The 12,525-nt window shown below is 37.4% G+C and overlaps 2 protein-coding genes and 1 long non-coding RNA gene across 9 annotated transcripts in view; all 3 read right to left on the reverse strand.

Moving 5' to 3' along the window:
• The window catches only part of LOC107572082 (MAM and LDL-receptor class A domain-containing protein 1), a 17,112-nt gene extending 12,929 nt beyond the window's left edge, over window positions 1–4,183 (reverse strand). For all 7 annotated transcript variants that reach the window (XM_016258486.1, XM_016258487.1, XM_016258490.1 and 4 more), the window contains exons 1-3: window positions 4,139–4,183; window positions 2,642–2,838; window positions 1,503–1,883 (exon numbers count right to left, since the gene is read on the reverse strand). In XM_016258486.1, the coding sequence (XP_016113972.1) occupies window positions 1,503–1,883; window positions 2,642–2,838; window positions 4,139–4,166 (606 nt within the window). In that variant the 5' untranslated portion in view covers window positions 4,167–4,183. The remainder of the gene's footprint in view (window positions 1–1,502; window positions 1,884–2,641; window positions 2,839–4,138) is intronic.
• Window positions 4,184–4,206: 23 nt separating this feature from the next.
• On the reverse strand, window positions 4,207–10,477 carry LOC107572081 (zonadhesin-like). Its single transcript, XM_016258484.1, has 8 exons — window positions 10,465–10,477; window positions 9,768–10,018; window positions 8,162–8,243; window positions 7,677–8,032; window positions 6,614–7,154; window positions 6,331–6,474; window positions 4,306–4,639; window positions 4,207–4,225 (listed from the first exon to the last, which is right to left on the reverse strand). The coding sequence occupies exons 1-8, from the start codon at window positions 10,475–10,477 to the stop codon at window positions 4,207–4,209; spliced, it is 1,740 nt and encodes a 579-aa protein (XP_016113970.1).
• A 301-nt stretch (window positions 10,478–10,778) lies between these two features.
• Window positions 10,779–12,024, reverse strand: LOC107572083 (uncharacterized). The gene is made up of 3 exons (XR_001607280.1): window positions 11,928–12,024; window positions 11,801–11,841; window positions 10,779–10,851 (listed from the first exon to the last, which is right to left on the reverse strand). It is a non-coding gene; the product is annotated as an uncharacterized lncRNA (long non-coding RNA).
• Between the last annotated feature and the right edge of the window lie 501 nt (window positions 12,025–12,525).

Below are 12,525 nucleotides of genomic sequence, written 5' to 3' on the forward strand. Positions count from 1 at the left end.
CAGATGAGCTGAAGGACACTGTCAAAGAAACCTGGGCTTCCATACCACCTCAGCAGTGCCACAAACTGATCACCTCCATGCCACGCTGAATTGAGGCAGTAATTAAAGCAAAAGGAGCCCCTACCAAGTATTGAGTACATGTACAGTAAATGAACATACTTTCCAGAAGGCCAACAATTCACTAAAACTGTTTTTTTATTGGTCTTATGAAGTATTCTAATTTGCTGCGCCAAAATCATCACAATTAAAAGAACCAAAGACTTAAACTACTTCAGTCTGTGTGCATTGAATTGATTTAATAGACAAGTTTCACAATTTGAGTTGAATTACTGACATAAACGAACTTTTCCACGACATTCTAATTTATTGAGATGCACCTGTACATTTCTTGTAGTAGTGTAATCTTCTTCAAATCGATGCTTTCAAAATCTTTCTGTTATTTAAAAAAAAAAAAAAAAAAATGTTTCTGGCAGCTGATGCCAAGTTGGCACAGTTGTATTGTAGTAAAAAATAACTAGAGTAAGTTTAGTATTCTGCTGGAAACTATTTTAGTAAATGTTTGATAAGGGATATTTGATTACTATCCCAAATCATCATGTTAATCATAAAAATATGCTTAGATTTGTAAAATTAAAACTGGGTCATTCATTTGTTGGCACATTGTTTTATCTTCAGTGTGAGGGCCAGAGAGGGTCATGTTACTCATAACATGGTGATGAATACTTTAGTTAAAAAATGCGGCCAGTTTAGATCTGAAGTACTGCAGCTACATATCTTTGCCAGAGGCTTTATTATGTGAAGCAGAAGTCACTATCAGGACACTCCTCAAATGTTATCATTGAAAGATAACAGGTGACGTCATAAGCAAACACGTCTCTTATCACTTACCTTTAAAATATGAACATTTTACTTACTGTAAACACTAATTATGGGTCATATATTTTAGATGGCAGCTCCTGCCCACATTTCTTTCCATGAACTGCCCATGTATATCATGAATGATTAGGTACATAAGTGCTACGTGGTAAGTGCGTACTATTAGAAGATAAGTGCTACGTGGAAAACAATGAGGAGGCATCACAAACTTACCCTCATTGTACTCTAACACAGTAATTTGTTTGCTTTTCTTGTTCTCTGGTGCTATCTTTCTAGTTTCTGATGACATGTATAATCACCAGATTGATGTGTAAATATGGATGGTCATGTGTTGATGGATTTATCTTTATGGTGTTACAAAGTTGCCATTTTTGCAGCTTGGAATTTTTTTGGACTGTTTTCATAGTATTTCAAGAATCAAGATTTCATTCCTCATGATATGATTCCTTTGTAACTCATGCCGTACGTACACTAATGATACCTCAAATGGTTAATCAATTAATATTTTTTTCTATTTTTTAATATGCATTGCATTGCATGTTTGTGGTGAAACTGAATACATTAAGTCAGTACACACACTGATAGTATAGTCAAATCCAAATGAATGACAAAAACAAGACACTCACATAAACCTGCTTGTTCTTTCCGATGACAATATGTAGGCCTTTCATGTCAAGAGCTACAGAGTTAAGAGAGGAAGTTGCAGAGTTGTTCTGTCCCTCATTTCGTGCCGTTATTGTGAACTGGGTTTCAGTAACCCCGCAGGTTTTTGCTATGGTGTAGTTGCAGGTGCCCCAGAAGGAGTAGGCCTTGCCATCGAAAGTGATGTAATGGGGGTCACCGTAGACTCTGCAGGTCACCGGGCTGGATGGAAAGCAACCCAAGACTCCGTCCTTAACCATGCATACTTCATCAGCTTTGCAGGATGTCGGTGAACATTGAATATTCCCATTGCCCAAACACTGGCACTGTTGCTCACATTCACCCTCCATAAATGTCTCTCTGATCTAGATAGGACAGGAAGAGAAAGATTAACTATACTATTTTAGTAAAATATACAGAAATATTTTAGTAAAATATGATGTGTATTAACAAAAATTCTATAATAGTTTACTGATGCTTTAACTGAATTGTTTGTATATGCATGCATAACATTAAAACAAATATATATGAATTTTAAAAAATATATAAAACTTGAATTCTGGAAGAGAATTTTGTATGTTTTAGAGTTAAATTAAGAGCTTAATGAGCTTAAGTCTGTCTGTCTATCTATCTATCTATCTATCTATCTATCTATCTATCTATCTATCTATCTATCTATCTATCTATCTATCTATCTATCTATCTATCTTCACCCTCCATAAATGTCTCTCTGATCTAGATAGGACAGGAAGAGAAAGATTAACTATACTATTTTAGTAAAATATACAGAAATATTTTAGTAAAATATGATGTGTATTAACAAAAATTCTATAATAGTTTACTGATGCTTTAACTGAATTGTTTGTATATGCATGCATAACATTAAAACAAATATATATGAATTTAAAAAAATATATAAAACTTGAATTCTGGAAGAGAATTTTGTATGTTTTAGAGTTAAATTAAGAGCTTAATGAGCTTAATGAGCTTAAGCCTGTCTGTCTATCTATCTATCTATCTATCTATCTATCTATCTATCTATCTATCTATCTATCTATCTATCTATCTATCTATCTATCTATAATGATGTGATGATAACAATAAGATGGCTAAGCTACTGTACCAAATAATGCTGTCCATTAGCCCAACATCCACAGTCTTCAGCTAATACGCATGCTCCTCCGCTGAGCATGAAGCCATCGTCACACTCACAGCGCTCCTCACATATCCCACAAGACCCTGTAGCATCCTGGCTGGAGCAGGTCTTAGGGCAGCCGCTGGCACAGGCGTTATAGTGGCTGTGAGGGCCACACGCCACAGCTAAAACAGAAACCCGAAGAATCAAACATAAACAATCTGAAATAGATTCACAATATGTTTCTCAGTGCCTTTGTGGTTTGTAATGGAAAGTTACGGGTCAGCTGGTGAAGGTGTGGGAGATCATTAATTAATAACCAGTGACTATGTCTAGTACTTCTGTGTGGGTTGTTAGGTGGAGACCGCACTACTGATTACAGAGAGGTCTGAGATAGGCCATTTGCTCAACAGTGGCTCAAATCAGGTAATCTGATCTGACATGTCAAGCCTTAATTTATATTTATGATTAGCCTAATAATACTGGCTGTACTTGAATCGCTTGTCTCTATTGTTTCATAGATTTGGGTGGAGAGGAGATAGATACTAAGGCTTTAAACTAATACTGAAGGTCAGATGCATTTTGATAGAGTTCAAGGCCAGTTTCACATATACTTCTTGATGCCTATCTTTGAGATTTAAAGGGTTATATTACAAACTTGAAGGGATAACAATATATTATGGCAAAGATTTAACCCAGGATTTGTGAGACTATAGGGGGGTGGACCTCAGTCCCTCTAGGTGGTTTTGGGGGGGGGGTTGTTGCACCATTGAAGAAAATTTTAGATATTTTAAAGTTAAATGCATCAATCTGGTGCATTTTTAGAGTAAAATTATTACTTTTATCTTAATATTATAATTCAACTACACTGTTATTTAATTATTTAATTATATTTAATTACGGGTATATTATTTAGTGTTTTTTTTAATAGTAACCTACACATTCAAATATTGAGTTCGTGAGTTCGCGAGATGTTGAAACACTGGACCATGAACTGCTTCGATAAACACAGTTATGCGTTTCACTCTATAGGAGATTTCAAAAGGAATATTTGTCTATATTTCGTATTATACATCATAATGTGATGCCTAAAATTCACATGTAGTATTTTTTTTAATTGAAGTAATTTATAATGTCAGTTATTAATTGGTCATCACCCAAAAGTAATTACTGGCTTATCAGTATCGACCATAATTGGTTAATCCTGGTGCACTTTTTACATGGACCAAACTCCACCATCAGAAATTGCATTAGTAATGCATAATCAAATGTTCATTCATTTATTAAAGTCCATTTAAAAAGGAGAACTTTACAGATCAAATAATACACTTTTTTTTAAACTGCATAAATCATGGCCAAAAAAGCCTCATGGACTTCCATTGTGGGTGCATTACTGTGACGCATTCTTTATCGATCAATACAGTCGAGTTTATGACCAGAATGTTTTTTTTTTATAGATAATTTTAAGAAATTTTAAGCACATACGACAGAATGTTGTGTTCCTCCAGGCCATAACAGAGATCCCAACTTTGTCACAGGTGGCACTGAAGGCCTCAATGGCATTGCAGAGGGCTGCGGGATCTCCATGAGTTGTACACATATCAAACATGCAGCTTCGGAAGAAACTATCTGCATTCAGAACAGATGAGCACGTTGAAAATGCCCCTTGTCTGGATGTTAGCATGCCGCAGTAAACCTCGCTGGCGTACTTCTGCTCCTCTGCATCTGTACAGACCCTGGGGAGGGTGGGTTCCTCACACACGCTCTGCCCTAAAACATGCGTGTCCTGCATCAGTGACCTGTCTGGGATCTTGATGTCATCTTCTGTCTCGTGGTTAAAGTTGCCACACATGCCACAGATTCTGTTTGAGTAATGGCTGGGGACAATCACCTGAACGGCACTGGACCTCAAGTAGAAGACGGACAGTTTGAAGTCTGTCTGAAGGACCAAAGCATCTCCCTGGGCATTAACCGTAACTCTGTTTCCTTTTAGGAGTAGAGGGAGATTCTTCCAAATCCCATTAACCTGATTAGGACAACAGTGGAAAGTGGTTGAATGAGTAGTTCACATAAACATGAAAATTTGCCCACCTTCAGGCCATCCAAGATGTAGATGAGATTGCTTCTTCATTTGAACAGATCTGGAGGAATTTAGCATAATTTACACGATTGCATCATTTGCTTATCAATGGATCCTCTGCAGTGAATGGGTGCCGTCAGAATGGTTTGGGAGATCATTAATTAATAACCAGTGACTATGTCTAGTACTTCTGTGTGGGTTGTTAGGTGGAGACCGCACTACTGATTACAGAGAGGTCTGAGATAGGCCATTTGCTCAACAGTGGCTCAAATCAGGTAATCTGATCTGACATGTCAAGCCTTAATTTATATTTATGATTAGCCTAATAATACTGGCTGTACTTGAATCGCTTGTCTCTATTGTTTCATAGATTTGGGTGGAGAGGAGATAGATACTAAGGCTTTAAACTAATATTGAAGGTCAGATGCATTTTGATAGAGTTCAAGGCCAGTTTCACATATACTTCTTGATGCCTATCTTTGAGATTTAAAGGGTTATATTACAAACTTGAAGGGATAACAATATATTATGGCAAAGATTTAACCCAGGATTTGTGAGACTATAGGGGGGTGGACCTCAGTCCCTCTAGGTGGTTTTGGGGGGGGGGTTGTTGCACCATTGAAGAAAATTTTAGATATTTTAAAGTTAAATGCATCAATCTGGTGCATTTTTAGAGTAAAATTATTACTTTTATCTTAATATTATAATTCAACTACACTGTAAATTAATTACAAATGAATATTTAATTACGGGTATATTATTTAGTGTTTTTTTTGAAGAAAATTTTAGATATTTTAAAGTTAAATGCATCAATCTGGTGCATTTTTAGAGTAAAATTATTACTTTTATCTTAATATTATAATTCAACTACACTGTTATTTAATTACAAATGAATATTTAATTACGGGTATATTATTTAGTGTTTTTTTTAATAGTAACCTACACATTCAAATATTGAGTTCGCTGTGAACTGAGATGTTGAAACACTGGACCATGAACTGCTTCGATAAACACAGTTATGCGTTTCACTCTATAGGTAATAGTAACCTACACATTCAAATATTGAGTTCGCTGTGAACTGAGATGTTGAAACACTGGAACATGAACTGCTTCGATAAACACAGTTATGCGTTTCACTCTATAGGAGATTTCAAAAGGAATATTTGTCTATATTTCGTATTATACATCATAATGTGATGCCTAAAATTCACATGTAGTATTTTTTTTAATTGAAGTAATTTATAATGTCAGTTATTAATTGGTCATCACCCAAAAGTAATTACTGGCTTATCAGTATCGACCATAATTGGTTAATCCTGGTGCACTTTTTACATGGACCAAACTCCACCATCAGAAATTGCATTAGTAATGCATAATCAAATGTTCATTCATTTATTAAAGTCCATTTAAAAAGGAGAACTTTACAGATCAAATAATACACTTTTTTTTAAACTGCATAAATCATGGCCAAAAAAGCCTCATGGACTTCCATTGTGGGTGCATTACTGTGACGCATTCTTTATCGATCAATACAGTCGAGTTTATGACCAGAATGTTTTTTTTTTATAGATAATTTTAAGAAATTTTAAGCACATACGACAGAATGTTGTGTTCCTCCAGGCCATAACAGAGATCCCAACTTTGTCACAGGTGGCACTGAAGGCCTCAATGGCATTGCAGAGGGCTGCGGGATCTCCATGAGTTGTACACATATCAAACATGCAGCTTCGGAAGAAACTATCTGCATTCAGAACAGATGAGCACGTTGAAAATGCCAGACTTCCATTGTGGGTGCATTACTGTGACACATTCTTTATCGATCAATACAGTCGAGTTTATGACCAGAATGTTTTTTTTTATAGATAATTTTAAGCACATACGACAGAATGTTGTGTTCCTCCAGGCCATAACAGAGATCCCAACTTTGTCACAGGTGGCACTGAAGGCCTCAATGGCATTGCAGAGGGCTGCGGGATCTCCGTGAGTTGTACACATATCAAACATGCAGCTTCGGAAGAAACTATCTGCATTCAGAACAGATGAGCACGTTGAAAATGCCCCTTGTCTGGATGTTAGCATGCCGCAGTAAACCTCGCTGGCGTACTTCTGCTCCTCTGCATCTGTACAGACCCTGGGGAGGGTGGGTTCCTCACACACGCTCTGCCCTAAAACATGCGTGTCCTGCATCAGTGACCTGTCTGGGATCTTGATGTCATCTTCTGTCTCGTGGTTAAAGTTGCCACACATGCCACAGATTCTGTTTGAGTAATGGCTGGGGACAATCACCTGAACGGCACTGGACCTCAAGTAGAAGACGGACAGTTTGAAGTCTGTCTGAAGGACCAAAGCATCTCCCTGGGCATTAACCGTAACTCTGTTTCCTTTTAGGAGTAGAGGGAGATTCTTCCAAATCCCATTAACCTGATTAGGACAACAGTGGAAAGTGGTTGAATGAGTAGTTCACATAAACATGAAAATTTGCCCACCTTCAGGCCATCCAAGATGTAGATGAGATTGCTTCTTCATTTGAACAGATCTGGAGGAATTTAGCATAATTTACACGATTGCATCATTTGCTTATCAATGGATCCTCTGCAGTGAATGGGTGCCGTCAGAATGGTTTAAGTGGCAGAAGTGAGGGTCTAAAGTTAAAATACTTTAATGGATTTGTTTCTTAAAACACAGCTTTTCACTTTACACGATGCTAATTGATGGACTGGAGTCATGTGGATTATTGTGATTATTGCGAGTATTTGTCAGCTGTTTGGCCTTTCATTCTCATGGCACCCATTCACTGCAGAGAATCCATTGGTGAGCAAGTGATGTAATGCTAAAGTCCTCCAAATCTAATCTAATGAACAGACTTAAAGTTATTGTTGTTAAAGTCAAACTTAAGACAAATATGTTATCTCTAATCATCATTCATTGTGGTTGACAGCTCACCATGACTTTTCTCCTCTCTGTCCTCACCATGGTCACTGTCAGACCATGTACATTGATGTTCACTTGCTGAATGGAGGATATGTGCGAGTCCCCTTTATTCTCATTTTGCACCTCCACTGCAAACTCAGGAAGCAACCCTGAGTCATCGCAGACCTTTGACAAGACGTAGGTACAAGGACTCTCAAATTGGAAGCTGACCCCATCAAAAGTAGTGTAGTGTGGGTCAGAGGCCACATGGCAGGTGCCAAAAGTATCTTTGGACCGAGGGACGTGAGAACAGATGAGTTGCTCATCAGTGCAAGTGCAGCGAGTGCTTTTATCAGTCCAAAATGTGCCTCCTCGCTGACATTGTGGCCCTGTGGATGATATATTAACACTTTACTATTTCCCAAAGGCCAATAAATCTGGTGAATTTAGCTTAGGGGTGTTTGTATGTTGGTAAGTGATGTACTAGGTCAAAATAATAATAATCATATGTCACTCACCACATTGTCCCTTCCGTATTCCTATTCTGTCAAAGGCAGTTTGTTCATCGTCTTGCAGACCTTTTAATAGCTCAAAAATAACCTGCCAGAGAACACAATTACAGTTGCAGGGAGTAATAGTGATTCTTCAGTGCCTGCAAAAGGTTCATCACTCAAGAAACAAACGTTTTTAAATTACTACAATTACTATTGTGCTCATTATTTTCACAGATGCTTTCTTATCAAACAACTTACTGTCAGGGTTCTGTCACTTCGGTCTAGTGTTATTCATGGTTTTGTGACAGAGCCCTGACACTCGCGTCATGTCATTGTTTTCATGTGAGCGTGCGGCTTCGAGTGTGCTCGAGCCGTGCGCTCTCGTCTGCATGTACTGTTTCATGTTGGAGCGTGGTGTTCAGATCCCGGCACTCATGTCTTGAGTTTCGGGTTCGTGTCGGGGTCCGGACACTCGCGCTCCATGTTCTGTCTGTTGTGGGAGCGTGCGGTCTCGAGTTCGCTCGGCCGTGCGCTCTTCTGTCCACGTGTGTTTTGTGAAGCACGCGGTTTGTGTTCAGCCGCGTGCTTTTCTTGTTGTCTTGTGTGAACACGTGGCTTATGAGTTTTCTCATTAGCTGCGTGTTCGTGTCTCTTGTTCTAGCACATGGCTTGTGATTTGTTTTGCTGGCCATGTGCTTGTGTTTTGTTTTGTGTGAGCACATGGCTTTTTGTCTTTGATTCGGTGTCCCATGTGCTCATGTCAATTGTCTTGACCCCTCCCATCTTGTTACCGGATTATTAGTTAATTTGCCCCACATGTGGTCCCTCATTACCCTCCTCATTTGCTCTCCATTAAATCTGGTGAATTTAGCTTAGGGGTGTTTGTATGTTGGTAAGTGATGTACTAGGTCAAAATAATAATAATCATATGTCACTCACCACATTGTCCCTTCCGTATTCCTATTCTGTCAAAGGCAGTTTGTTCATCGTCTTGCAGACCTTTTAATAGCTCAAAAATAACCTGCCAGAGAACACAATTACAGTTGCAGGGAGTAATAGTGATTCTTCAGTGCCTGCAAAAGGTTCATCACTCAAGAAACAAACGTTTTTAAATTACTACAATTACTATTGTGCTCATTATTTTCACAGATGCTTTCTTATCAAACAACTTACAGAAATTCATGTTGTGTTTTTAGATGGCAGACAGCTTAACTTACAATGCATATGTCTAGAAGTAAAATTCTGGAGGTTTTTCAAGGGGGTTACTTCCTACTTAATCAGTCTCCGTTGGTGAACTGCATGGAGTTATTTTTGTATCTGTGTTGCTTATCCAAAAAATTTTGCACCAAAAACCACAAATATGTTTTTTAGATTTTTGCACAAATTAAAAGGTTAGAAATTTGAAGCTCATTGGACAACAGCAGCTTATGAATGCTAGAATAATTTGTTTCCGCCGGCATGATAATTAATTGTTTTGTTGGTTTCATTGGCTGCAAAATGTTCTAACTTTCTGGATACACAGTTAAAACACATGGACATTTTTTTTTTTCAAATGACCTTTTAATATTATCTGCTATCTTTCTCCACAAAGATGCCCAAAACCTAAATATGAATATTTAAATTGCTGTACCTGGATGTTGTCTTTGTCAGACTGCTTTGTGAGAGGGATGAAGACTTGTCTCCAGTCTCCAATGCTAGATGTCTCTGAGGTCCAAATCAACGTTTGCAGAATATCACCCTCTAGCAAAACTTTGAGTTCAGAACTCTTCTTGTTAGGTTTATGGTACCAGAACTCCAGACAGGAGTCTTCTGAGATCTTAAGAAATCCACTTTTGAGGTGAAACGCACCAGATGGACTCTCAGGATGGAGAGATGTTTCCTCTATAGCACATAGACAAAAAGACAAAACAAGTGTAAATTTAAATGATTTGCAAGAGAGCTGCTGAAATGATGTCCGTCTTGTCAGTTTTTGTTTTCTATAAAAATTTAAGCCTTCACAAGTTTCTAATTTACACTTTTGTAATAACAATAATCAATAATTGATTCAGTTTTAACGCTGTGTTTGTGGGTAACATGTATCCTGATACATAACGCTCTGGTGCTTATGTGAACTGTGCAAGTTCGAATCTGGCTTGTTGTTACTTGTCCCTGTTCTTATAAGTACTACAAAGCTCCAAAAAGAGCTCTGTTTTGTACAGAATACAGAACTATGAATATTTTTTTCTCAAAACACAATGAGTTTGCTCTTATATTCTTGCATATCGTTCAAAGACTGACCTCTAAAAGCATGCAGTCATAAATAATTATCAAATCACCTGCTTACAGACTCAAAGCCAACATGTGCCACAAGTTAGACTCTGATCTGTACTTTGTGTTTTGCGAATTCTTACAGTGTAGCGTGTCGACCAATGTCTTGTTCACACAGGTGGTTGAATGCGGTGAATAGCGTACTTGAAAGTCAAGTTGAATAACGTAATTTGAGGAAAAATAAGTTTAAAGAAGCTCTGCTACGTGCTGTTAGAAACCTATTAACTGCTGTTGTTGTTGCCTCAGGGGAATGGATTGGTTGTAAACACAAAGCAGTTACTGTCTCTGCAGCAATTTCGTCTCAGCAGTATAATTACCTGTTGCTATCTGAGCACTGATGGGTCCCTTAGAGGTCCAATCGCAGGATGCCGGCAAATCACTGCCAAAATCACACTTTGCGAAATAATCTACAGCACAGGAGGGAAAAGTGATTAAAGGACAATAAAAAACAAAAGTGGAACGAGAATAAGAACCTAATCGAAAACAAGAAACCGAAAACATAGTTCTGTTTGGATTGTTATAACAAATTTTCGTGTCCGCAGTCACTCTTGCGAGAAATTGGTCATACCGGTGTGAGTGCTTCTATTAGAGAAGACTAAAAGGTTTACAACTCATCAGAGTTTGATAGCATGGTTTCTAACAGGTCCTCTTTTCAGTACCACAGAAGTTGGTGACACTTTACTTAAAGCTTTTCTATATAATGCATTATAAATGTTGCATTAATTATGCCTTGTAATGCACATCATAATGCATTGCACTATTTTATGAGTATTTTTAACCACTATAATACATTATATCACTTACCTATTCATTGTTACACATTTAGAATGTATAATGCATTAAAACACAAACAGCCCTTCATGTATTATAATGCATTTTAACTTTGGTTACAATTATTTATAAAATATATATAATGCATTATAACACACATTATGAATACCTGCATAATGCATTATACATTCAGTAACACTTAAAGCTATCTTTTCATAAATATTGTAAGTTAAAAATGCATTATAATATTTGCAGATTCTTTGTTACATCTGAAATTGGTTATTATGTTTTAATGCAATATATTTTCTAAAGGTGTAATAATGCATACATAAATATTATAATGTATATTATATTCTATTATACAATATTAACAATGTAATATTATATTTAAAAAATATATATTTTTAAAACAGTAATGACTAAACTTATTCATAGAACTCATTATATTGTGCATTACAAGGCATAACTAATGCATTAAAAATGCTTTTTATAATGCACCATATTTAAAGGCGTCAAGTGTTACCACCCTAAAATTATAACCTTATGGAAGTGAGGCATCTGGATTGGTGCTGGTGTAGTTCTTACCTGCATTTGATCTCCAGTCAGGAAGAGTGAGTGGAAAACCTCTGCAAGTGATGAATGGAATGTTAATAAATGTTAAGAAACTCAGCTTTGTTAAACACAATATAAGAGTGATAGAAAGAAAACCTACCCTGAATAAGCCTCAGTGTTGAGAACACATAAATAAGCTACTATAGAGAGCAACCTCAGGTATGCGTCCCCTGACATAGTGTCTCTCCCAGTGTCTCTAAAGAGTCCTCTAGTGTTGAGCTGAGGTGGGTCTACCTCAGGACAATGAGAAGGGTTAGAATGTGCTGGCTGTTATGAAGGTGGTGAAAATGCACCGTTGACCCTTAGAAGGTGTGGTTTTGTCAGTGGTGCCCCACCGAAAGGGGAGGGGTTTTGATGTATAGTTAGTTACGGATGTTCACTGTACTTGATTTCATTCAATTTAGTCCCAGTCATGTCCTTATCAAAGTCCAGCTATTGTGTTGCAGCAACAACTTTAATTACTTCTGTCTAATGCAACATTGCTATTGAAATATTAGATACTAGTCAAAGCTGGTATAAGCTGGTTTAAGCTGATCTCTCAGAATGGCCAAGCTGGTGTTTAGCTGATTTCAGTGCTTGGCTTGGTGGTCTTTGGGCTTGACCTGCTGAAAAGTGTCCCAAAACCATTTAGAACCAAGAGACTTGATCAGATCGGGTAAGAGCACCAAATCAGTTCAGGCTGGTTGAACTGATTTATT

Source organism: Sinocyclocheilus grahami, unplaced genomic scaffold (assembly GCF_001515645.1).
Source record: "Sinocyclocheilus grahami isolate Dianchi unplaced genomic scaffold, SAMN03320097.WGS_v1.1 scaffold1693.1, whole genome shotgun sequence".
Lineage (NCBI taxonomy): Eukaryota > Metazoa > Chordata > Actinopteri > Cypriniformes > Cyprinidae > Sinocyclocheilus > Sinocyclocheilus grahami.

Excerpts from the sequence above, each read along its gene's own strand:
- LOC107572081 (XM_016258484.1), bottom strand. Across the intron at positions 7,155-7,676 it reads CAGAGAGGAGAAAAGTCATG|GTTAATGGGATTTGGAAGAA; the intron begins GTGAGCTGTCAA and ends TGTCCTAATCAG. Across the intron at positions 4,640-6,330 it reads GAGGAACACAACATTCTGTC|GAAACAGAGTTACGGTTAAT; the intron begins GTATGTGCTTAA and ends TACTCCTAAAAG.